Genomic DNA, 25335 nt, shown 5'->3' on the forward strand with positions numbered 1-25335 from the left:
GTGGTGACCAGCTGCCTTCTTGAAACACTACAGATCATTTGTTATAGGTAGATGTTAGTTCCAGGATTGCAATTCCAGGATTTTGACCCAGCGACAGTGAAGGAACAATGGTGTATTTCCAAGTCAGGATGCTGAGTGGCTTGGAGGAGAACTTGCAGGTGGTGGTGTTCCCATGTACCAGCTGCCCTTGTCCTGTCGATGTAAGTGGTCATGGGATTGGAAGCTGCTGTCTAAGGTGCCTTGCTGAAATGCTGCAGTTTGTATTGTAGATAGTACATAGTGTGAGCAGTGCGACAGTGATGGAGGAAACGTCTGTTGATGTGATGCCAATCAAGAGGATTGTTTTGTCCTGGATGGTGTCAAGCTTTTTGAGTGTTACTAGAGCGACACTCACCCAGTTAAGTGGGCAGTACTCCATCACAGTTTTGACTTGTACATTGTAGATGAGGGACAAGTTGCGTGGAGTCAGGAAGTGAGTTACTCGCTGCAAGCCCCTTCCCCTCTTGTAGCCGTAATATTTATATGGCTAATCCAGTTGAGCTTCTGTTCAATGGCAATGGCTAGGATATTGCTGGCAGGAGATTCAGCAATTGTAGTGCCATTCAATGTCAAAGGACAATGGTTAGATTCTCTTTTTTTAATTGATGATGGTCATTATCTGGCACTTGTGTGATGCAATTATTGCTTACCAGTGTTACTGCGAGGAGAAAGTGAGGGCTGGAGATTAGAGCTTGACAATGTGTTGCTGGAAAAGTGCAGCAGGTCAGGCAGCTTCCAAGGAACAGGAGAATCGACATTTCGGGCATAAGCCCTTCTTCAGGAATCATTCAGGAAGCCATTCCTGAAGAAGGGCTTATGCCCGAAACGTCGATTCTCCTGTTCCTTGGATGCTGCCTGACCTGCTCTGCGCTTTTCCAGCAACACATTTTCAGCTACCAGTGTTACTTGTCCTGCCAAAATTTATCCTTCATCTAATCTCCTGTGGGATTGTGCTATTTGCCGCTTTGTTTCAAATTACTTCATTATCTATAAAGTGCTTTGAGATATCCTGAGGAAATGAAAGATCAATGCCAAGCCATACTTTCTATCGACTGAATTAATAGAATTAATGAGATATTATAAGTCTAATTCAGATTTATGGCAAAGAAATCGCTAAATTCCTATTTGCTCAAATGACACTTGGAGGAACAATCCAGTGTTATCCAGGAAAATGTTAAAATTGGTTTGGCTGTTCATGAGGAAACATTGCAAGCCAGAAAAACTACAGAATCTGTCGACAACATTTTTAAGAAGTATTCCTGGATAAGATGAGGTAGTAGTCATAAATGTGGTGCACCCAATGAAAAAAAAACTGGCCAACTGAGGTAACGGTAATTTTTCCCAGACCAGATGGTGTTCCAGTAACCAGTGGTGCACAGAACATATTTCCATGCTGTATTGGAGTGTGTCCTGATAACTCAAAGATGTACTACAACCAAAACAACTGCTTTTCACAGAAATCTTTTATTTTGCTCAGGGTTTTGTGTTTTACTTTAAAAGCATATATGGAACAATAAGTCATCATTTTACTTAGTAATAATTATACACAGAATTCATGTTAGGAGTAAATTTGAATCAGGTGTAACAAATTCCGTTGGCTTCTTTGGGTGGAATTTCCTGCTCCAGCCCAGAACTTCTAGAAGAGTGAGTGGGTGAACCTAATTTGGTGGGAGGCAGAAAATTCCATGGCTGGTTTTCTGATGGTCAGACATTCATTACTCCATTGTAGGTAGGAATTGTGCATAGGAACCTTGCAAAATCTCCATCGTAACAGACTCTGAAGGAATTGTCTTGGAAATTGAGCTCTCCGCCGGGCAATTCCAATGTGTCTGAAACCCTCTGAAGTGCACAGAAAATCAGAGATTTTGGATGGTTCCAATAAAATTAAACAAAATAGTTAACACAGGAAATGTTAGAATATTAAATATTCCTGAGTAGCTAAATGTAATTCATTCACAACCCCCAGATCCTTTACACCCTGGACCCTGACCTATCACCCCCTAGAATCTCACAATCACACCTGCACTAAGCACCCTCAACCCATCCCTCACATCCACCCCAGGGTCCAACCACCCCCACCCACCCAATCATCCATTCCCCTCTGCCCAGAGCAACTATCCGACCTCTCCCACTGTCAGATCTGAACCCCCAGCCCACGGAGTGCTGACACCTACCCTTCTCAATCCTATTGGACGGCGATTTCTCCGCCCAGCCTAACCCATCGTCAACACTTAACTGTCACCTTGCACCCTAACTCCTCCCTAGCTGGCACCTTTTCTAGGTGGCACCTAACCTGTTCCAAGCTGATGCCCAACTCTCCTGCACCCTAATATGACACTTCTTTCATGTATTTGTGGTTTTACAGTGGCTATGATCTGGACCTTTTACATTTTAGAGTACGATGGCTGACAGCATGGTTTTGCTCCCTCTGACAGCTCCACATTGAGGGAAATGTCCAAACGGACAACGTCGAGAGCCAAAGGGCCTATACTGTGATTTTTCCATTCGCAAAATCTGAGGCAGTCTTGCAGCTTGTTGTAGATGATTTTGCAGAGCAGACTGCTGGGCGGGTGATGGGCCTCCTCTACTGGGGCAGGTTCACCCTCTTTGGTCTGACCTGATAAAAGGCATTTGGATCCCTGGCAGAGAGGGCAGGTGGTGTGGCAAGAGCCTGAGATGATGTCCTTGGGTGCCTGTCTGTCACACCACCTCCTTGCCGGTGTTTAATGGCACTATTTCAGCCCTTGAGGGCATGGTGCACCTAAAGGGAGGTCAAGGTTCCTTAGCCCCCTCTCACTGAGCTAGTGAATAAATGTATTGATGGCACAAGTGACGGATTGGCAGTCCTCCTGCAGATACTGATTGCTCTGCTGGACTTGACAGCCCACTGTCCGGACCATGGGGGCAGCCACATGCTCACATTACCAGAGCCATGATATTAGATAGAGCCTGCACAGAGTTTTCTGCCCTTTGCTGTCTGTAGATGATCTCTGTCAGTTCTGCTAGACGTTCTCCAGTTGTCCAGGCTTCTCCATCAGCTCATTAATAGTCAAGCCTGGATGTTCCTCGGTCAATCAGACTCCTTTGCCATTTTGTGCTGCTGTAGCTGCAGGTCCCTGCCAATGCTGTGCTCACTGGAGCAGGATGTTAAGATTTAGAGATTTGGTTCCATGGTTGGTACAGATGGGCGGGACAGCTGGGCTCTTCTATAAATCATGAAAGTGGGATGCTATTTGGAAACATACAAAGATTGTTAGCATCATGAACCCCCATCCTCACCCAGAGCTTCATTCGGATGTTGGTGCTTAATGTGCAGCTGGGAGCAGCAGCTGTGAGAGTTTCTCATTTGTTGGATGGACCTATTGAATTCCTCTTTAACACAGCACATTCCCTTCGCTGTCCTGCTGCTCGAAGAGTGTCAGGAGCTTCAGGCCAGCTCCTACAACCTCACCCCATCCATATCAACCACCCACCCCCTCTCTGCCAGCCCCACCCACACTCACACCCCAGGTCTGGTTGGGTTTGTGCTTATTGAGCGTATGGGAAGATAAAACATGAGGAGAAATTAGCATGATTACATGAAATATCAATCCCCAGTGCTGCGATTGTTCCCATGTATGATGAGTAAGAATGATGCAGCATGGTGGAAGTTAGATGCTGAAAAATGCCCTGAATTATATCATAGAGCACAGAAATAGACCCTTTGCGCCTCCATGTCTATTGAACTAATCCCATTTACCTGCACTTAGTCTTTAGCTTACTATGCCCTGGAATTTTAAGTGCTCATCCGGCTGACTCTTAAATATCAGGCTCCTCACCCAATCACACCCCACCTTCTATTGAAGTGCAGCCTTCCCCACCCCCACTCCACCCTCACCCCCACCCCATCCTGATGAAGGGTTATACCCAAAACATTGACTTCTCCATCCCCTGATGCTGCCTGGCTTGCTGTGTTCTTCCAGCTTCCCGCTTTTCTACTTTGGATACCAGCATCTGTAGTTTTTTTTTATCTCTATCTATATTCTATGTCTCATTCTTGTGGTTCTGTTCGCCAAGCTGGGAATTTGTGTTGCAGACGTTTCGTCCCCTGTCTAGGTGACATCCTCAATGCTTGGGAGCGTCCTGTGAAGCACTTCTGTGATGTTTCCTCTGGCATTTATAGTGATTTGAATCTGCCGCTTCCGGTTGTCAGTTCCAGCTGTCCGTTGCAGTGGCCGGTATATTGGGTCCAGGTCGATGTGCTTATTGATTTGAATCTGTGGATGAGTGCCATGCCTCTAGGAATTCCCTGGTTGTTCTCTGTTTGGCTTGTCCTATAATAGTAGTGTTGTCTCAGTTGAACTTGTGTTGCTTGTCATCTGAGTGTGTAGCTACTAAGGATAGCTGCTCATGTAGTTTCGTGGCTAGTTGGTGTTCATGGATGCGGATCGTTAGCTGTCTTCCTCTTTATCCCATGTAGTGTTTTATGCAGTCCTTGCATTGGATTTTGCTCATACACTATATTGGTTTTGCTCATGCTGGGTATCGGGTCCTTTGTCCTGGTGAGTTGTTTTCTGAGATTGGCTGTTCACTTGTGTGATGTCATGAGTCCTAGTGGTTGCAGTAGTCTGGCTGTCAGTTCAGAAATGTTTTTGATGTATGGTAGTGTGGCTAGTCCTTTGGGTTGTGGCATGTCCTCATTCCGTTGTCTTTCCCTTAGGCATCTGTTGATGAAATTGCGGGGGTATCTGTTTTTGGCGAATACATTGTATAGGTGTTCTTCTCCCAAACTTTGAATTCGATGTCTCAGCTAATGACAGCAAGCATTCATAAGTTGTCTTCACCACCCTGTCCATCTGTGCTGATACCTTCAGGGATCTTTGGACTTGAACACTGAGTCCCTTTGTTCCTCAGTATTCTTCGGGATCTACCATTCATTGTGTAAATCCCTCTGTTAGTAGACCTTCCAAAATGCATCACCTTGCAGTTGTCGGGACTAAATTCCATTTGCCATTGCTCCACCCAATTTGCCAACTGACCAATATCAGACTGAAGCTTGAGACCATGCTCCTCACTGTCAGCCAAACCACCAATTTTTGTGTCATGTGTAAACTTACTAATTATAACGACTACATTGACATCCTCGTCATCAGTGTACATAACAAGTAGCAAGAACCCCAGCACGGACATTATTGTCCACTACAGGTCACAGGCTTCCAATTACAAAAAACAACCCTGCACCATCACCCTTTGCCTCTTATTTGTAAGCCATTTTTGGATCCAGTTTGTCAACTTGCCTTATATTTTACTTTTTGGACCAGCCTTCACATTGGACTTTGTTAAAGGCCTTACTGAAGTCCATGTAAATTACATCAATTGCATTACCCTCATCAATATGTTTAGTCACCTTTTCAAAAAACTAATCTAAATTAGTCAGACAGGATCTCCCCGGCCAAATCCATACTGACTATCACTGAGCAATGGGAGAAAGTGAGGACTGCAGATGCTGGCGATCAGAACTGAAAAATGTGTTGCTGGAAAAGCGCAGCAGGTCAGGCAGCATCCAAGGAGCAGGTGAATCGATGTTTCGAGCATAAGCCCTTCTTCAGGCCTATATCACTGAGCAATCCCTGACTATCTAAGTATTGATTAATCGTGTACTTCAGAATTTTTTTCCCATAATTCCCTACTACTGACATCAGACTAACTCAGTCGATAAGATGTGGAGCTGGGAAAGTACAGCAGGTCAGGCAGCATCGGAGGAGCAGGAAAGTTGACAATTCAGGTCAGGACCCTTCATCAGGATTGGGGAGGGGGAAAGGAGCTGACACTAACTGTAATGATCAGGCTTATCTCTCCTGCCCTTCTTGAACAAAGGAACCACATTAGCTATTCTCCTGGCATTTTACCTGTGGCCAAGGACATATTTAATATCTGTCAGGGCCCCAGCAATCTCCTCCCTTGCCTCCCACAGCTGATACATCTCAGAATGGGAATAATGCACTTTTCTGCCCACGAAAGCATCTAATACGTCCTCCTTATTAATTTCATCATGTTCAAGAACCTCACCAACCCAACTGACATCCCCAGTTACAATGTGAATACAGATGAGAAGTATTCATTTAGGACCTCACCCCCATCCACTGCCCCACGCACAGGTTACCCCTTTGGTCATGAATAAATCTCACTCTTTCCCTGGTAATCCTCTTACTCTTAATATACATATAAAAAGCCATGGGGTTTTCCTTGGCGCCATCTGCCAAAGATATTCTATGGCCCCTCTTTGCCCTCCTAATTTTGTTTTTAAGCGACCTCCTACATTTTTGAAGGACCTTTCCCATTTTTAATGTTCTGTAACTGTCTCTTGGCGATGGCTTTATGGGTCCGAGCCCTAGCAGCGGCAGAGAAGTGGTGGCTTCGTTTGTGGCGAAGTCTTGGGTCCGTATCAGGACTCTGTCGAAGGCAAGGTAGTGTCTGCAGCTGTTGGTGATGTGTGGTCGCTGAGCAGCTCTCTGGCAGCAAGGTTGTGGTTGCGATGGTAGAACGGGGAATCCTGTCAGTGGGGCAACGAGGCAGCAACAGCGGTGGATTTATGGGCCGACAGAGATATTACTCTAGGCGATGGTGGTGGATCAGGGGATGAACAACAAAGTTAGTCTCTCTTCCACTTATATCTTTTTATTTTTACAATATTCAAAATAGCACCAGAACATGGCGACAGTTAAAGCTTTTCACTGTATTTTCTCTTAAATATAAGTGACAATAATTCAAAAACAAAAAGAAATGCTGCTTTTTCTTTATCAAACTCTCGACATCTTTTCATCCAGTGTTGCTTGGACTTTATGCCCTTGCCCTTTAGAGGAACACATTGGCCCTAAAATTTCATGGTACTACTTTTAAATGACTATTTCTTTCCAAATTTAATGTAAATAGTTGCTCCCAGTCTATGTTTGCCAGATTCTGTGTGATGATGATGTTGAAATCAGCCTTCCCCAGTTTGGACACAACTTCTGCAGTACCCTTATCCCTTTCCGTATTGACTGAAACTTAACTGTTAAGGTCACTGCCCCCAGAGGCTCACCTACTGACCAGTTTCCTTCACTTGTGAATGTGTGCTGATATTCGGAGTCCCACTACTCTGCCAGGGTTGTCACACAAGTTAAATATTTAATCAAATTACACAAAATCCCTAATCTTCCTGTCTGATAAACTCATTCGGTATGTCACATTTATGTTAAATTTTTATTGATGGCTATTGTTAATTACTCCTCTCAGCTCTGCCTCCACTTCCTGTACCCACTCCAAGAACAAGTTTCGCTGAATACTCCATGCGAGAGAAAATGAGGGAGAAACTTAAAGCTGCCAGGGTATGTATTGTTTCTGAGGTATCATCATGTTTTCAGTTTTCCCCAGTATTGGCTGTTGGACTTGTACTTCCTTTGTTAGACCCGTAGAGTCATAGAGATGTACAGCATGGAAACAGACCCTTTGGTCCAACCTGTCCATGCCGACCAAATATCCCAACCCAATCTAGTCCTACCTGCCAGCACCCGGCTCATGTCCCTCCAAACCCTTCCTATTCATGTACCCATCCAAATGCCTCTTAAATGTTGTAATTGTACCAGCCTCCACCACATCCTGTGGCAGCTCATTCCATACATGTACCACACTCTGCGTGAAAAAGTTGCCCCTTAGGTCTCTTTTATATCTTTCCCCTCTCACCCTAAACCTATGCCGTCTAGTTCTGGACTCCCCGACCCCAGGGAAAATACTTTGTCTATTTACCCTATCCATGCCCCTCATAATTTTGTAAACCTCTATAAGGTCACCCCTCAGCTTCCGACGCTCCAGGGAAAATAGCCCCAGCCTGTTCAGCCTCTCCCTATGGCTCAAATCCTCCAATCCTGGCAACATCCTTGTAAATCTTTTTGGAACCCTTTCAAGTTTCACAACATCTTTCTGATGTTCTGGAAGGAGACCAGAATTGCACGCAATATTCAAACAGTGGCCTAACCAATGTCCTGTACAGCCGCAACATGACTTCCTAACTCCTGTACTCAATTGACAGTTTTGTTATTAAACTCTTAAACCTTTGAAATTTGTATTTGTTGCAATCAACATTGCAATATCATTACTTAATGTATTTGATCATGCTAAATAACTTTGAAAATATTTTTGTATTAGTTCAATCCTTAATTATTGTAAGTCACAGATTGTACGTCATTGAAATGTACTATGAATAGATGGTATCCTGATAATCTACTGCTGTTTCTTTTTAAAGAAAAATAATTCTAATGCAGTGTCTTGAAATTGTAAATCACATGCAACTTTTTGAAAGTTCTGCATTCACTCAGGGAATCCACCATGTAAAAGTCAAAGTGAATGCCTCTGGAAGAAAGTGAACTCAACAGTTCAGTATTTGGATTTTGCAGTAATGAAGCACAAGTTCACTGTTGTGCTTGGCTGTCAGAACTCAATTGAATTGCTCCATGGCACTAAATATTTGCTGTGCTATTTTACATCATTTGTGTGCTTTGATCAGCCACCCTTTCTCCAGCCATCCAAATTACATGACATTCCAGGCTCCACCCTTCAAATCATAGTAGCAGCTGTCTAACGCAAAATGCTGTTAGCTGAGGCAGAGGTTGGAAAAGGCACATCTGCTTTTAAGTGGGGAGGTAGTTGTCCTGTCACTGGACTAGCAATCCAGAGGCTTAGGTCAGGAAAACTGCATTCATATTCCATGATGTCAATAAAATCTGGAATAAGACGCTACCCTTAATAGTGACCACAAATCCATTGTCGATTGTCGTGAAAACTCATCTGGCTCACCACTGTCCTTAGGGAAAAAAATGGACATTCTTACCTGTCTGGTTTACAGACCCAGAGAAATGTGGTTAACTCTTCTTGGCCCTCTGGCAGTTAGGGATGGGCAACAAATGCTGACAATACGCATATCACATGTAAGAAAATAAGTATCAAAAAAAGGTCTTTCATACCTTTATTTCAGGTTTTACTTGGTGCACTCAGTCCCTGAATGTTACAATGAAGTTTTAAAATCTTTAATTCATCAATTGACAGCCTCTAGGTATATAACGATAAGGCTTGATGCACTCCTTAAAATGACCAATCAAATCATTTCACGTAGGCTAAATTGTTTTTATTGTTAAATGTTCTGCATTATGATCTGCTTATTAAAGGTTTTACATGGGGAAAAAAAACATGAGGTGTTCTAAGTGCATTTGCTGAAATGTGCAAAAAGGTAAATGTGAAATTAAAGTCCTAGTAATTTCATTTATCTTCAAATGTATATTTATGGCAGGAGAGAAATGGGATGTAACATTCACTATTAAAACAATTGTTATAAAATAATTACCCTACTTTTGATAATTTGTCGTAGACTTTTTAGAGCAGACTGCTTAACTTTTCAGTACACATTTTCATAGAATCCCTACAGTGCTGAAAGAGCCATTCAGCCCATCTAGTTTGCATCGACCCTCTGGAGAGCATCTTCCCCTATCCCTGTAACCCCACACGGTATTTGTTTTACCAGGATTAATCCACCAAACATACAATTCCCTGGACACCACAGGGCAAATTTCACCTAACCTGCACATCTTTGGATTGTGGAACGAAAACTAAGCACCTGGAGGAAACCCACACAGACACAGGGAGAATATGCACACTCTGCACAGCCAGTCTCCCAAGGCTGGCATTGAACTCAGGTCCCCAGCACTGAAGCAGCAGTGCTAACCACTGTGCTACCTTTGTGGACAATCTTCTACAAGTGATCGGCTTAATGAAACTTTTGCTCTATCTTGTAGTGATCTTGGATTCAGGAAGTATGTTATTTAAGTGGGGGTGTAATGTACTTCAATCCTATTGCCTTCCTGCCTCCCCCAGAATTAGTTTCAGGAGGGTCTTTTGAAAATCTTGCAGCAGCCATAACTTATCCAGTAACACTGCTAAGCACAAGAGCTTCCGTCCCTTCGTTGGCTGGCCATTCTTAGTTGGCAAGACCTCCTGTCTTGGGGTCTTGAATCCATGGGAAGGCCCACTGTTGGCTTAGTGACCCTTCCCAAAATGAAGCCGTGTAGGTCTCTTGCTGACTCTCCAGCTGGTAGGCAAGGGCCCTGATGTACCAGCAAGATACCACTCTCTATCTGTTTGCATCCCACAACTAGACAAGTCAATTTCTTTAGATTTCTTTGTACATGAACTCTTTTGTACATTTCCCCATCAGTTGACCATATTGTATTTCTAGTTCTAACAAAAGGATATCTTGACTAAGGATCAGCTGATGTTTCGAAACATAGAGTTGAAGTAGATTGATGAGAGCTGGTTCCATTGAATTTGAGGGTATTTATCTAATTGCATGCACAATGGTGAATTCTTATGAACATCTGATTAAGCCCTATTGCCTCCTTAAATCAGTAAAACTGCCTTCAGTTTAATCAAGAAATGGAGGATAGCTACTTTCCAATGTGGAGTTGATGCATTGTGGGATTGCTGAATGACACAAAAGCCATTGGATTGGCTGTTGAACTTAGAGTTGAAGACAGGTGGCTTGGTTTTATCAGACAGTAATTTTATTGCAGTTGAGTAATACATTCAAAGATACATGTGATATATATGTTGTGGTTCTGTTTGCCGAGCTGAGAATTTGTGTTGCAGATGTTTCGTCCCCTGTCTAGGTGATATCCTGGGTGCATGGGAGCCTCCTTGTAAAGTGTTTCTGTGTTGTTTCCTTCGGCATTTATAGTGGTTTGTCTCTGCCGCTTCCAGTTGTCAGTTCCAGCTGTCTGCTGCAGTGGTTGGTATATTGGGTCCAGGTCAATGTGTTTGTTGATAGAATCTGTGGATGAGTGCCATGCCTCTGGGAATTCCCTTGCTGTTCTCTGTTTGGCTTGTCCTATAATAGTAGCCACACACACAGATGACAAGCAACATGAGTTCGACTGGGACAACATTACTACTACAACAATACCACTCATCCACAGATTCTATCAACAAACACATCGACCTGGACCCAATATACCAACCACTGCAGCGGACAGCTGGAACTGACAACCGGAAGCGGCAGAGACAAACCACTATAAATGCCGAAGGAAACATCACAGAAATGCTTTACAGGAGGCTCCTAAGCACTGAGGATATCACCTGGACAGGGGACGAAACCTCTGCAACACAAATTTCCAGCTCGGCAAACAGAACCACAACAAAGAGCACATGAGTTACAAATCTTCTCACAAATGTGATACGTATATTTAAGCATGTTGAATTAATATTTGTATCCTTAAATATATTATTTAGTCTAAAGCACAGAGTGCCATCCAACAAGAGGAAGCAAGTGCACCACCTCAACATCTGACACCTTTCAAAGACCAAACGTCAGTCATTCAATTTGACACGGAGGTGAGAAAAGACTGTTAAAAATATTAATAGTTCATATTAATATCCGCTTCATATTCATTTTGATGCTTCATAATTCTGGGATTTCTGTTCACTTCCTATTTGTCAGTTTTTATGTTCCATTTCTTTATGTTGTGCTACTGGATGATACTCTGAACTGAATTTTATGTTTGAATAAAATCTGAATTGGGGTAAAGTTAATAACTTAAGGCAAATCTGAATTGTATATTGATGTTGTGGACTGTTTCTTTAAAACAAAAAGATGCATTTAAGAGTAAATTTTCCTTCATAAAGGTAATCTTTTATTCCATCTGTGGTCCACTGCTGGGACTGAGTTTTATACTCCCCCAGGAATGTGTGGCAGGTGACAGGGAGACATTGTGCCATAAGTTCTGTTTTGGTGCCACCCTGCCTCACCCAATGGTACGTGTAATGGGAGAGGTATTGGGAAGCTCAACCAACCTTGGGCTATTTGAGTCCCTTATTAACCAATTAAAGGCTGCTCTTCCCATCGCTCTGCAATTTTGCCACAGCAAGCAGAGTCCAGATTCAGGTTTGAAGCCTACCAGGTCTCACTTCTCAGGTTATTGCTGGGAAATGAGTATGTTCTGCCTTTATATTCCTCCTTTAACACCAGGGAGTTGCTTGGCTTGTGGAAGTGTATTTCCTGCCGAGATGGGAGCAGACGTATTGTCTCGAGTTAGTTAACACCCCTCAGACTGTGAAATTGGTGCAGGTTACACACACCTCCCATCCCCCCCCCCCCCCCCCCCCCACACACACAAGACATTTTCACTGTAAGGGGTGGCAACCAAATCGAATTTCAAATCTCATCACTTGCTAAAAATGATCAAATTTGGCGACTTAAGCAATAAAAATAATCAATAGTAACTTAGTCTGATGTATGGTCTGTTCTTACTGAAGAAGGCATCGGTCACTTGGATGATGTGGAGGTTATGCACCTGTCGGTGAGATGCTTCCACGGTGATCATTGAAGATGCCACAGAACCATATCACCATCAGCCTAGAGACTTTGTCTTCTTTCGTACTGGTTTGTTTGAATCTCTGGGTAGATTCATTTCTGCCTCTAGATCCTGTGCTCAGGTTACTGTTTCCTTCTTTGTACCTCTCATCCATCACTCTTCTCTGGCCCCCCATGCCTGGTGTTCCCCCTTCCTGCGGGGGTTGCGTATCCTCCTATTCACTGTCTTTTTCCAGCAGCACTCTTCCTGGTATTTAGGTGCAGTACAAACAGCAGTTGCTCATTAATCTGATGCCATGAAGATGATGACCCCCTGAATGGGCAAAGTTCTTAATTTTGACCCTTTCCTCACCTGTGATGGTCTGCTAGATCTTTAAATCTTTTCTAATCAGACTGTTCAGGGATGTTACTACACACTTCTGCAACAGGTGGGACTTGAACCTGGGACTTCTGGCTCTGAGGCAGAGAAACTGCCACTGTGCCAAAGGTACCTGCTGCTTGATCCGTCGATTCAAACGGATAAGTCCTTTCATCTGTGATAAGCCATGCTTGAGAAACTTTTCTGGCTTCCTGTCATGACCCTGTAGGACCCCACACCTACCTGAGACAGGCAGCTGCAAAATACAGGCTGCTTTCAAAAAATTTGCAAAGATGTGATTTTAGCAACCATTCAACTGGCTTCAAAAGAGAAAATGCTGGAAAATCTCAGCAAATCTGGCAGCATCTGTAAGGAGAGAAAAAAACTGACGTTTCGAGTCTAACTGACCCTTTGTCAAAGCTCAGTACCTGTAATCTTGGAGGCTGCATGCAGGGTGGAATTGGAGTTGAAATCCACATGGAGTAAGTCGGAGGCGAAGACAGTCACTGAGGAAGGAAATATGGCTGTGGAAGTGAGTCTTAGTAAATACATTGTCTAACACTGAGAGAGAAAAGGAAAGCAGTGAAGGTGGACAGGGGGAGAGAGACAAACAAAAATCCTGTCGGAGAGAAGAGCAGTACTTCTTCAGGGTAGGCATTCCTAGAAGAGAGGTGGCAGAGGGTTAAACACTGGATAAAAGCAAATTACTGCGGATGCTGGAATCCGAAACCAAAAGAGAAAATGCTGGAAAATCTCAGCAGGTGTGGCAGCATCTGTAAGGAGAGAAAAGAGCTGATGTTTCGAGTCTAACTGACCCTTTGTCAAAGCTCAACTGGCTTAATTGACAGTTTGAGAAGGAGATGCAAGTGTGCTGGTCTGCACTGTACCTCATTGTTCATCCCTGGGAGAGTGAAAGCAGAGCATCTGGCTGCACACCATTGCCTTGTGTCCCACCTCCAATCTTTTCTCATTTGAATAATGAAGATTTGGCCCTTGTGTGAAATATTGGTGATCTCTCCTTATAGTTATAGTTACAGCTATAGCAAAATTGTTGCAGTGTGCGAAGTGATGAATCTCATTTGGCAGTCCAGCAGGGCACATGTTTATTTGTTTCCCTTTGGAATCGCATAATGGAAATCAGAAGGCCACAGCTGCACTGAAGTAATAAATGATGTTCTGACTGCCAGATCAGAGTTGTTTGCAGAAGATGTGGAAGATATTTCATTAAGATAATTGTCAGCTGGGTATGGAACAAAGAAAATATACAGAGCTATAAAGTGGGACATTGTGCATTCTACTGTAATTGTTATTTACTTTAGAAATCTGGGCCTTATAGACTGATTAACATCTTAACTCTGTAATTTTCTTAGTGCCTCAGCACTTCCCTATTGATGTAAAGCATAAACAGCTTATTTTGAAATTTGTAAATAGAACATTTATACAATGGACAACGTGGATTTTTTTATTAGGCAGTACTTTAAACAATCTTCTCAAATGCTTTGAGGTTAGAGTTTACTTTTACTGCCCAATATTTGGTGATCTTATTACAATACTCAGGATTGTAATAATAGAAACTATAGTTTCATGAGTTGGACACTGCAGTGTCTCATAAGCTGTCACGTGCCCCTGAAATGTTGTGATACATGGTATGATGAGCACTCTCGTGAGATATCAAATCATAGACTTCCTATAGTGTGAAAGTAGACCATTCGGCCCATTTGAGCCCATACCAACTTTCCAAAGCGCATCCCACCCCGATGTATCCCTCTACCTTGTCCCTGTAACCTCGCATTTCTCATGGCCAATCCACCTAACCTACACATCTGTGGACTGTGGGAGAAAACTGAAGCACCCGGAGGAAACCCACATAGATACAGGGAGAATGTGGAAACTCCACACAGACAGCTGCCGGAGGCTGGAATGGAACCCGGGTCCCTGGCACTGTGAGGCAGCAGTGTTAATCACTTAGCCACCATGCTGTCCGTCATAGATCATCTGGTTATAAAATACCTGATAGATTTATATTTCTAACTAAAAGGAATAACACTTCAAACGTTAACCAATATTTCATAGCTGTCTTCACAGCAAAAAAGACAACAGAACACACCTTTTTTTCTTTTTAGAAAACTATATTTACGTTTTCTTGCCAATAAATTCTCAGAATCTAATCAGTTTTGCCTTAAGGAGAGCATGTTTATTCACTGTATGTCTTCCCTCCAGGTCCTCTCTCCTGCCTTAGACGATGGTTTGAATTTTTTAGTTAAAATAATAGTGAGGCTATCAGTGCTCACCTTTATTAAGAAGTAAATGAGACAATGTTTGGCGTCTGCTTATGCACTGTAAAACCTGGAAATGGGGAGATTGCTGTCCGATTCATTTTGATACTCCATAGGCTTGATGACATCAGTTACATGTTGAAAGATTCCATGTCATACATGTGTTTTAATGGTTTTTGTAATAGATACTCAGTAAGCACTGTAGAAAATATAGAGTTTGCTTATTCAAAGCAGTTGAATTTTTAACAAGTGATAAGTCTCAGTTGCACAGCAGTACAAATTCACTTTTACCAGTGTGGAATCATATTCCTTTTGACAATAACTATTGCAAGAGATTTTAATTTCTTTTTCTTTTGGAATAATTCTTCCCTCTCAGTCCCATCTTGTGTTCCTTCCTCTATTCTATGCATAATGTTACATTAAGTAAAATATTCAAAATTACTGTAACCGGATTCAGCTCGCAGTAATAGGTGATTAGTTGGTGACATACAAAATTGACTGCCCTGTCATAAAGGTTTCTCATTTACAGAGTTGAGAAGTGTGGTGCTGGAAAAACACAGCAGGCCTGAAGAAGGGCTTATGCCTGAAACGTCGATTCTCCTGCTCCTCGGCTTATGCCTGAAACGTCGATTCTCCTGCTCCTCAGATGCTGCCTGGCCTTCTGTGTTTTTCCAGCACCACACTTCTCAACTCTGGTCTCCAGCATCTGCAGTCCTCACTTTCTTCTTCTCATCTACAGAGTAAGGCCGTGCTGGAATGGTACTTTGTTTATTGTAAATTGCCATGCAAAAACCTACATGATGTTTTTAAGCATTATGACTAGTGAGTGGTTTTATTTTTACCATGGACTGTAAAATTCAATTTGAATGCTATTTGTCCTTTATTATTAAGCTAGATTGGAAAAGCTGTGCTTTCTTTGGTGAGGAATCAGCTATTTGAACTGAGAGCGTTCTGCTAATTTGTTAACCTTTTGAGTTCATCCTAACAATGATAGGTGTTAGTGACAAGTAGAATGTCCAAAAAAATGTCAATGTGTCACTTGCAGTAAAGAACTTGAGTTCCACTAAAATAAGACACATTTTGTTGAAGCTATTTGGCTAACACTTATTAGGACAATTTTCAAGAAATCATTTCAGGGGAAAACCAACATTTGAACTGTATGAGGGAAGACTGCTGTTTGCTTGGCATGTGGACCTTGATTACCTATGGCAATGCCTCTACCAACGTATCCATTAATGTTGTTTGTTCGCCACTAACAGAAGCTTAACTGTTATTCCAAAATAGCATTTTACCCATCAGACAAATGACATAAGCGTATTAAAGAAAGTAGCTGCAGAGATTGTGGATGCATTGATAGTAATATTCCAAGAATCCTTGTCTGGAAAAGTCCCGTGGGATTGGAAAACTGTCAATGTAAAAGGGAGAGAGACAAAAAACAGGTCAGTTAGCTTAATATCTGTAATTGAGAACAGTTATAAAGGACGTAACAGCAGAGCATTTAGAAATACACCTTTTTAGTTTACTCGGATGTGGGCATTGCTGGCTTGCTTAAGTAGATAAAGGGGAAGCAATGGATGTAATATATTTGGATTTTCAGAAGGCATTTGATAAGGTACCACACAATGGGCAATTTATTAAGGTATGAGCCATGGTTTTGAAGTTAGTCTATTAGCATGGATAGAGGATCGGCTAACTAAAGAAACAGAATTGGGATAAGGGGAGCATTTTTAAGATGGCAGACTGTAACTAGTGGAATGCCACAGTGATCAGTGCCGGGGCCACAATTATTTACAATATATATTGATGACTTGCATGAGGTATATCAACGCACTAATGGCCAAGTTTGCAAATGACAAAAATAGGTAGGAAGGCATATGGTGAGGATGACACACAGACTCTGGAGGAACATAGGCAGGTTCAGCAAGTGGGTAAAATCTTGGCAAATGTAATGCAGGGAAATGTGAGGTTGTGTGCTTGAATAGGAGAATAGAGGAACTAAATATTACTTAAGTGGATAAAGACAGCAGGAAAATACAGGAGACAGAGAGAGAGTTGGGCGTTCTCATCCATGAATAAAAACGCTAGCATCCAGGTTTAGTAGTAATAGGGGAGGCAAATGAAGTGTTGGTATGAAAGTAGTGAGGCTTTATTAAAACTACAGAAGGCACTTGTCAGACCACAGATAGAATATTGTGAACAATTTTAGGCCCTTTATTTATGGCAAGATAGACTCGCATTGGAGGCAATCCAGAGAAGGTTCACAAGGTTGATGTTGCGAGATGTTGAGCAGGTTGGACCTGTCCTCACTGCAATTTGCAAGTATGATCTATTGAAACATAATAGATTCTTGGGTGACTTTGCAAGATAAATGTAGAAAGGTTTCCCTTTGTGGGTGAGTCTAAGACCAGAGGGCATAACCTTGAAATAACAGATTGCACATCTTTAAGAAATTAGAAGGAAATCTTTTCTGAAGGTAGTGAACCTGTGAAATTCTTTATTGCGGATAACTGTTCAGGCTGGGTTGTTAAAATATATTCAAGGCTGTGACAAATGGATTGTTAATCAGTAAGGAAATGGAGGGTTTTAGGGAGAAGGCAGAAAAGTGAATTGAGGATTCTCTGATCAGCCATGGTCTCATTGAATGGCAGAGCAGTATTTATGGGCTGAATGGTCTACTTCCTGTTGCGACATCTGATGGTCTTATTATGATCTTATGAATCTTGTAGATGTGATGTCAAATATGTAAGCTATGTGCTTCAATGACTGGTGGATCATCCCTAATAATACATTTTCACACTTGTGCGTCAAGCAAGTTCCAATGATACCCAAAAGCGCACCCTTTCAATGTAATATTCAACATTAGAAGTGATTGTACAATTGGATGAAATTTACTGGATAGTTCTGAGGATGTGTAGAAATACACTGACAAACAATTTAGGAATGTCAGTAAGTCCCTCAGTGTGATGCATTTGCATGTACTGGATATGTTAACACACAGGACTCCTCTTTGCAGACAGCAGACCACGTACATGCACTGAGCCTATTTCAACTCAACAAGATCGATGATAGCTATTTGCTGCTTTATTTCTCAGCACAGTGCCCTGACCAATCAAAGTCGGCCTGGCATTGATTTAAAATTTAAGAAAAGTTTGGCTTTATATCATTAAGAGGTACCTTTCCAACATTTCTACCAATCAGTGTCCACTTTCAAATGAATCAACATTCTCTTTTTATGCAGTATAGATGTTGATTTTCTACTTGAATGGTATTCATGCCAATTCTCAATGAGTGCCAGACAAAAACTTTAACAAAGTGTGTTTTCTTCAAGCAAAACTCAAATATCTGTGTCGCAAGCAATTTGAATTGATACTTTGTCTGACTTTAACCTGCATTTTCCAGAATCTGTGGATTAGATTCTCCATTTCTTGGTGGGGTGAAGGATGTGGAATGGAAACTGAGTGTTTTCCTCACTGCTGCTTACATCACCTGAGTTCGTCCAATCAGCTACCAGATTGTCAGTCAGTGGCAGTCCAATGGAAAAGAAGCCAGTCAGAGCTGCACAAAGGAGTTCCACCTCCAATTGAAGCACTGGTTTGAGAGGTTCTGGGTTAGAACAGTAAGGTTGCAAACAAGGAAGCAGTCGTGATTGCAGATTTTAAAAGTTTCCTGCTCTATTAATCTCTCTTTACACCAATAAAGTATAAAGAAAGCTAAGAAAAGAGTTTAACAATCATGCAGGTGCAGCCAGCTTCATGTTACATTTAGGCATGGTCCCAGTGGCAAGTCTTTTCATCGGCTCATGTGCTGCCTTAGTGTAGCTGCTGGCAAATACTTCCAAATGTTTTCAACCTCTAATGCTCAGAAAATGCTGTGGATAGTGTAAAAATCGGACATGATTGGTCCTTTGGCAATAGCTTGCTAATGAATGGTTTCAGTATGGCAGGCAGGTTACTGACTTAAATGCCTGCCTGTCTTCTGTAACTTCAGAGATTGGCATAATGATGTTGTATTGCTAACCTGATGTCATTGCATCTTATTTTACCTTTTGTGGAGGGTTTGGAGGGACGCAGCCTGCATAGTTTGTAGTGTTAAATCCAGCCGAGTGCAAGGTACATCTAACTCCTTGTTAGCCAAATTTTAGTTGGTTTTATTTTACCAGAAGTCATATAAGGATCCTGCTGTGACGCCAAATCCCATTGCTAGCAGTTAAGAACTAAATGTTATGTGATAATGGAGTCGATGTAATGTTATTGTTATATGTTCAGGTGGATGAAGAGGACATGAAGACAGCAGGAGTTGATGAATTACCCCATCCGTCTTCAAAAGTGAGATTTCATGAAATAGCAAATAAAATAAAGCAGAAATCAAAGGCAAGTTTTCCATATTAAATCATTCAAGTTTTCTTTCATGTTTTAAATTGTATGCATGTTGTGCAGTTAAATTAATTAAAATTAACATTTGCAGTACTTAATATAATTGGAGCTTGGAAGCCAGCACACATTTTTGAGTTGATCACTGCCTTCTGTATGATTATTCCAAATTTTCTGGAGTTTGACGAGGATGGAACAAGAGGTTTTTTTGCCTTTAGGCATACAGTGAGCAGGAAATTGAAATAAAACAGAATCTGCCCCACCAAGACTCTCTGCAAAATCAAGTTGAGATCTTCTGCCTTTCCTCCTGTCCCAGCCCCACCAAACCACCCTTTTGTCCCTATAAAGCATCAGGAATCTCATGCACAGAGTTAATATGAGTTGTTAAGGGAATTGCAGAAAATCTTATTTGTTAATTTTAGAAACATATCACGGTTGTTCAACAATCCTGGGTGTACTAATAGCTACATAAACAATCAATTTAAGATAATCAGTTGAACTTCTAATGTGGATCATTGACATTTGTTAGAAGTGACATACTTTCATAAATAGGGACCTGTTCTCTGTGAACAAAAGAAATTTGTTCAAGTTGCTCCTTTTTGAAATACCACTAAGCTTGAGAAACCTACTGATTCCTGTTTTCTCCATGATAAGTTCTGTTGACTTGTCAATTCTTCAGCATCCTTTTCTCCTCTATTGTAAACTTGAATGATTGTTTGAAATTTGGCATTATTAAATTTGTCCTAAGAGTACAAAATGAAAAAAAACAGACAACATATTTTTCTTTTCAGCAATATTCAAGATCTATACCACTAAACAACTACTTTAAATGATTATGGTTAACAATATTGCTTTAAATGGGGTGGCACAGTGGCTCAGTGGTTCGCACTACTGCCTCACAGCACCAGGGTCCCAGGTTCGATTCCAGCCTCGGGCAACTGTCTGTGTGGAGTTTTCACATTCTCCCCGTGTCTGCGTGGATTGCCTCCAGGTGCTCCGGTTTCCTCCCACAGCCCAAGGACCTGAATTGGCCATGCTAAATTGCCCATAGTGTTAGGTGCATTAGTCAGAGGGAAATGGTTCTGGCTGGGTTATTCTTCAGAGGGTCGGTGTGGACTTGTTGGGCCAAAGGGCCTGTTTCCACACTGTAGGGAATCTAATCTAAAAGATGTCTGAATTCTGTGTAATCAGCATTTTGGAACCATGATTCTATCCAGTTTCTAGCAAATATCATTACTTTCCCTCTTTAACCTGATCCCTTATTTTTTTCAAAATTTTATAATTGTCAGCAATTTTGTGTCAGATTGCTTTAATATTCTTCTCCATGCCTTGTTTCACAGCTCTTTAAACTGATAATGTTAGGCCCAATTTCTTTCCTTACTGTTATTCCTTTTATTTGTTTCCTGTTACTTAATGCTTTGGTCTGTGAACAATTTGTTTGGATCACTTTTATCAGTTTTATCATAACCTGTTTTACTTCCATGATTTGAGTACAAAAAAACTCTTGCATTTCAATGCAATACTGAAGGAATGCTGTTTTGGCAGAAGGGCTGATTTTCAGATGAGATGTTAAACAGAGGTTTTCCCGTCTTTCTCAAGTTGATATGATCCTGGAATACTATTTCAACAAAGAATAAGGGTATTATCCCAGCACTCTGCCCAAGATTTATTCCTCAATCGACATCGCACAGAAAGAGATTATTCGCTCATTATTACATTGCCTTGAGTGGGAGCTTGTATGTGCTGTCACATTTTATATTTTATAATGTGAATATAGTTCAGCTGTTACAAAATATTTTGGAAAATCTGTAAATCATGAATCTCACTCTGCAAGTACACATTTACCTTTCTTTATCTTGAAATCTTCCTTTCAAACTGAATTTCCCAGTAACTGGTTGTCTCTTTGTTGTTTGTACCTTCTTGAGGTATCTTTCCTGTAATCAGATGATCCGTTATCCAAGTGGATTTTGAAATCTGGGTGTATTATTCATTTGTTTTTGCTATAACTTCTGTTGCTTTATCATCATCAGAGTTTAATGTTTGTTTTCTTGTGTGAGCCTTTTATCTATCCGAGTTGCATCGAAGGGTCTCTTTCCATGCTGTGTATCACTATGACTCTAGTTCTATACTAAAAGCTTGACTTTGAAATTCTTGGGCCACAGTCCTGGCAGGACCAGAGGGCCAAAGTGTAACCCTCTATGCCCAAGCTAATAGGTGTGGTCTGTGTACTGAACTATCAAGTTAAGTGTTGCCTGCATTGCTGCAGTAAGTGTTTTTCTCCAGTAAGGTGCTTCATGTCTAGTTGGAATGGTGCCACCCATTAAAATAACAGAGCAGGCACTGGATGGAGCCAACAAAAATCCTTCCCTTGAATATCTGCTCCCAGTGGGAAAGTCATCTATGTTGGGCAATATAATACAGGTATTCACCATTCTGAGAGGGTGCAGTAGAGTGGCCAGAAGTCATCTGTTTCTGTAGTGTTCAGGAGGTCTAAAAAAAGACATCTTAGAATCAAAGTTAAATGCAATAAGTTTAGAACATAGAGCATCAGAAACATGAGTGTCTAATTCAATTCCAAGCTTGGTGGTGAAAACAGAAACTGCACAATTTAACTGAATTTGATAGGTGAAGGGTTATAGGTCCAAGGTGGATGAAGTGATTGGGACTCTTTTCTCCAATTGTCAGGGTTGTAACTGATGTATTTATAAAGTTAACAAATAAGATTTTCTGCAATTCCCTTAACAACTCATACTAACTCTGTGCATGAGATTCCTGATGCTTTATCGGGACAAGAAGGGTGCTTTGGTGGGGCTGGGACAGGAGGAGAGGTGGAAGATCTCAACTTGATTTCAATTTCCTGCTCACTGTATGCCTAAAGGCAAAAAAACCTCCTGTTAAATCCTCGCCAAGCTCCAGAAAATTTGGAAGCTTCTGCTCATTTGCGTAGAGTTTATTTACACAAATCAGATTAGACCAAACCCACTCCTTGCAATCAGTCAGGTCCCAGAATTATATCATTTTTAAGAGCCAGGCATGTTCTAGCGACTGGGTACATAAAGAACAAGGGTCTGATTTCTCTTCACAGATGCTGCCAGACCTGCTGAGTTTTTGCAGCAATTTCTGTTTGTCTTTGGTTCTGATTTCCAGCATTCAATTTTTGTTGTCTTATTGAGAAATGAATGCCTGCTACTGAGAATCTTTAGATAATGCTATATTGCTGAGATTCTGAAATATCTAAATCATTTGTTTATTATTCCATCCTCACGCCACCCACCATGCATTCCCTTTCTTGCAAGGTTTACTGAGTGGGGTATTCACATCAGAGGCAGACAGTTTCCTTGTTTAAAGTTCAATGTTTTGATTTTGTACAGTTCCTTATGGATGGAAACCATTACAAAATTTAACAGTGTGAGTTCTGATAGCATATATGATTTATAATTGTTGATGCTTTGACAGTTACACAGCAGACCTAGGCGTATGAAAAAAATTACTGCACATACCGAAATCTGTAATGAAAACAACAAATGCTGAGGATCACAATGAGTCAGGCAGCATCCATGGAGAGCGAGCAAGCTAACATTTCGAGTCTGCATGACTCTTCATCAGAGCTGAAGTGATGTGTGGAAGGGACAGCATTTATATGATAGGGGTGGTGGTAGTGGGTGCTCACCATACCTCCTGACCTTCCCCTGTCTGAGGCTGAACATACTGTCCTCAGCAAAAGACTTAACTTCATACCCTTATGCCCCCACCTTAATGAATTTCAGGCTGGTCATGCTGTGGAACTGTTTTTCCGTTGCCTCTGTCTCCGCGCTCACCTCTTCTGGCAGGACTCCACTTGTCCAGACCTTGCTCACCTACAAGAATTCTCTGATGCCTTCCACCATTTTGACAATTTCCAGTTCTCCGGCCCTACCTGCCTCCTGTTCACCATGCATGTCCAATCCCTCTATCCCTCCATTCCACACCAGGATGGTCTGAGAGCTCTTGGCTTCTTCCTGAACCAGGGGCCTGAACAATCTCCATCACCCACCACTCTCCTCCGCCTGGCTGAACTTGTTGTCTCACTGAACAATTTCTGCTTTAATTCAATTCACGTCTGCCAAGTCAAAGGAGTGGCAATGGGCACCCGCATGGGTCCCAATCATATTTCAGAGGAGGAGGTGCTAAATGTCTTGAAACACACAAAAGTCGATAAATTCCCAGGACCTGATCAGGTGTACCCTAGAACTCTGTGGGAAGCTGGGGAAGTGATTGCTGGGCCCCTGCTGAGATATTTGTATCGTTGATAGTCACAGGTGAGGTGCTGGAAGACTGGAGGTTGTTTAACATGATTCCACTCCTTAAGAAAGCTGGTAAGGAAAAAACCAGGAAACTGTAGACCGGTGAGCCTGACATCGATGGTGGGCAAGTTGTTGGAGGGAATCCTGAGAGACAGGATTTACATGCATTTGGAAAGGCTAGGGCTGATTAGGGATCGTCAACATGGCTTTGTGTGGGGGAAATCATGTCTCACAAACTTGATTGAGTGTTTTGAAGAAGTAACAAAGAGGATTGATGAGGGCAGAGCGGTGGACTTGATCTATATGGACTTCAGTAAGGCGTTCGACAAGTTTCCCCGTGGGAGATGGTTAGCCAGGTTAGATCTGTGGAATACAGGGAGAACTAGCCATTTGGATACAGAACTGACTCGAAGGTAGAAGACAGAGGGTGGTGGTGGAAGGTTCCTTTTCAGACTGGCGGCCTGTGACCAGTGGAGTGCCACAAGGATCGGTGCTGGATCTGTTAGGTTCTTTTACCTAGGTTTCACACACCAACTTCTGCAAACAGTTAAAGTTTGTTAAAACCTGTACAACTGGGTTACCCCTCTGATACGCTTTGCAGGCACGCAAAGTCAAGTCAAAAGAGGACCCTGAACAAAGAAAGCACATCCCCTTTATACAGGAGAGTTGATAATGCTCACAGATCACTGTGGCCACTCCCCCCCAAACCAGGTACAATGGTCGGTTAAGATCATCCTCAGAGATAATGTAGGACCTTGAAAACTTCGCACATTTTGCCTCCCGTTTCCATCCCCCAGTTACTTTCACATCATCCATTTCTGACATTTCCCTTCCTTTCCTTGACCTCTCTGTCTGCATTTTGGGGAACAAACTGTCCACTGCCATCCACTACAAAGTCACGGACTCCCATAGCTACCTTCAGTGTGGCTTGTCACACCCTATGTCCGGCAAGAACTCCATCCTATTCTCCCAGTTCCTTTGCCTACATCACATCTGTTTGGATGATGATGCCTTCCAAAACAGCTCTGCTGACACATCTTCCTTCTGCTATGACTGTGGTTTCCCGCCCACAGTGATTGACAGGGCCCTCAAATTCCTCCAACCTTTCACCCGTGATTCTGCCCTTCCTATTCCCATCACTCACAACGGTGTTAACAGGCTCCCCTTGTCCCACCATTCTCCACATTTAAAGGATCATTTTCCTCCATGTCAGACAACTCCAGGAGAACGCCAGTACCAAACACATCTTCTCCTCCCTCCCTGTCTGCCTTTTGCAGGGATCATTCCACCGGGACACCCTAGTCGAATCCATAAGCAACACCCCCACAAAGGCACACACACAGCGCCTTCCCATATAACAGCAGAAGGTGCAACACCTACACCTCCTTCCTGCTCACCGTCCAAGGACTGAAAAAGTCTTTCCAGGTGAACCAGCATTTCACCTGTACCTCCTTTAATCTTATGTATTGTATTTGCTGCACCCAGTTTGGCTAAGTCTACATTGGAGAAGCCAAATGCAGATTGGGTGACTGCTTCGCAGAACCCCCTCCCCCGCCACAATCTGTATGCAAGCAGGACACCAGCCTTCCCGTATTCTGTCATTTTAACACAATGTCCTGCTCACGTGCCCACATTG

The 25335-nt window shown here is 42.2% G+C and overlaps 1 protein-coding gene across 4 annotated transcripts in view; it reads left to right on the forward strand.

Moving 5' to 3' along the window:
• cc2d2a (coiled-coil and C2 domain containing 2A) overlaps positions 1-25335 on the forward strand; it is a 204254-nt gene that overhangs the window by 33222 nt on the left and 145697 nt on the right. For all 4 annotated transcript variants that reach the window (XM_072556139.1, XM_072556318.1, XM_072556227.1 and 1 more), the window contains exons 7-9: positions 7294-7385; positions 11332-11433; positions 19312-19416. In XM_072556139.1, coding sequence (XP_072412240.1) covers positions 7294-7385; positions 11332-11433; positions 19312-19416 — 299 coding nt within the window. The remainder of the gene's footprint in view (positions 1-7293; positions 7386-11331; positions 11434-19311; positions 19417-25335) is intronic.

The sequence above is a fragment of the Chiloscyllium punctatum genome, chromosome 1 (genome assembly GCF_047496795.1).
Source record: "Chiloscyllium punctatum isolate Juve2018m chromosome 1, sChiPun1.3, whole genome shotgun sequence".
Lineage (NCBI taxonomy): Eukaryota > Metazoa > Chordata > Chondrichthyes > Orectolobiformes > Hemiscylliidae > Chiloscyllium > Chiloscyllium punctatum.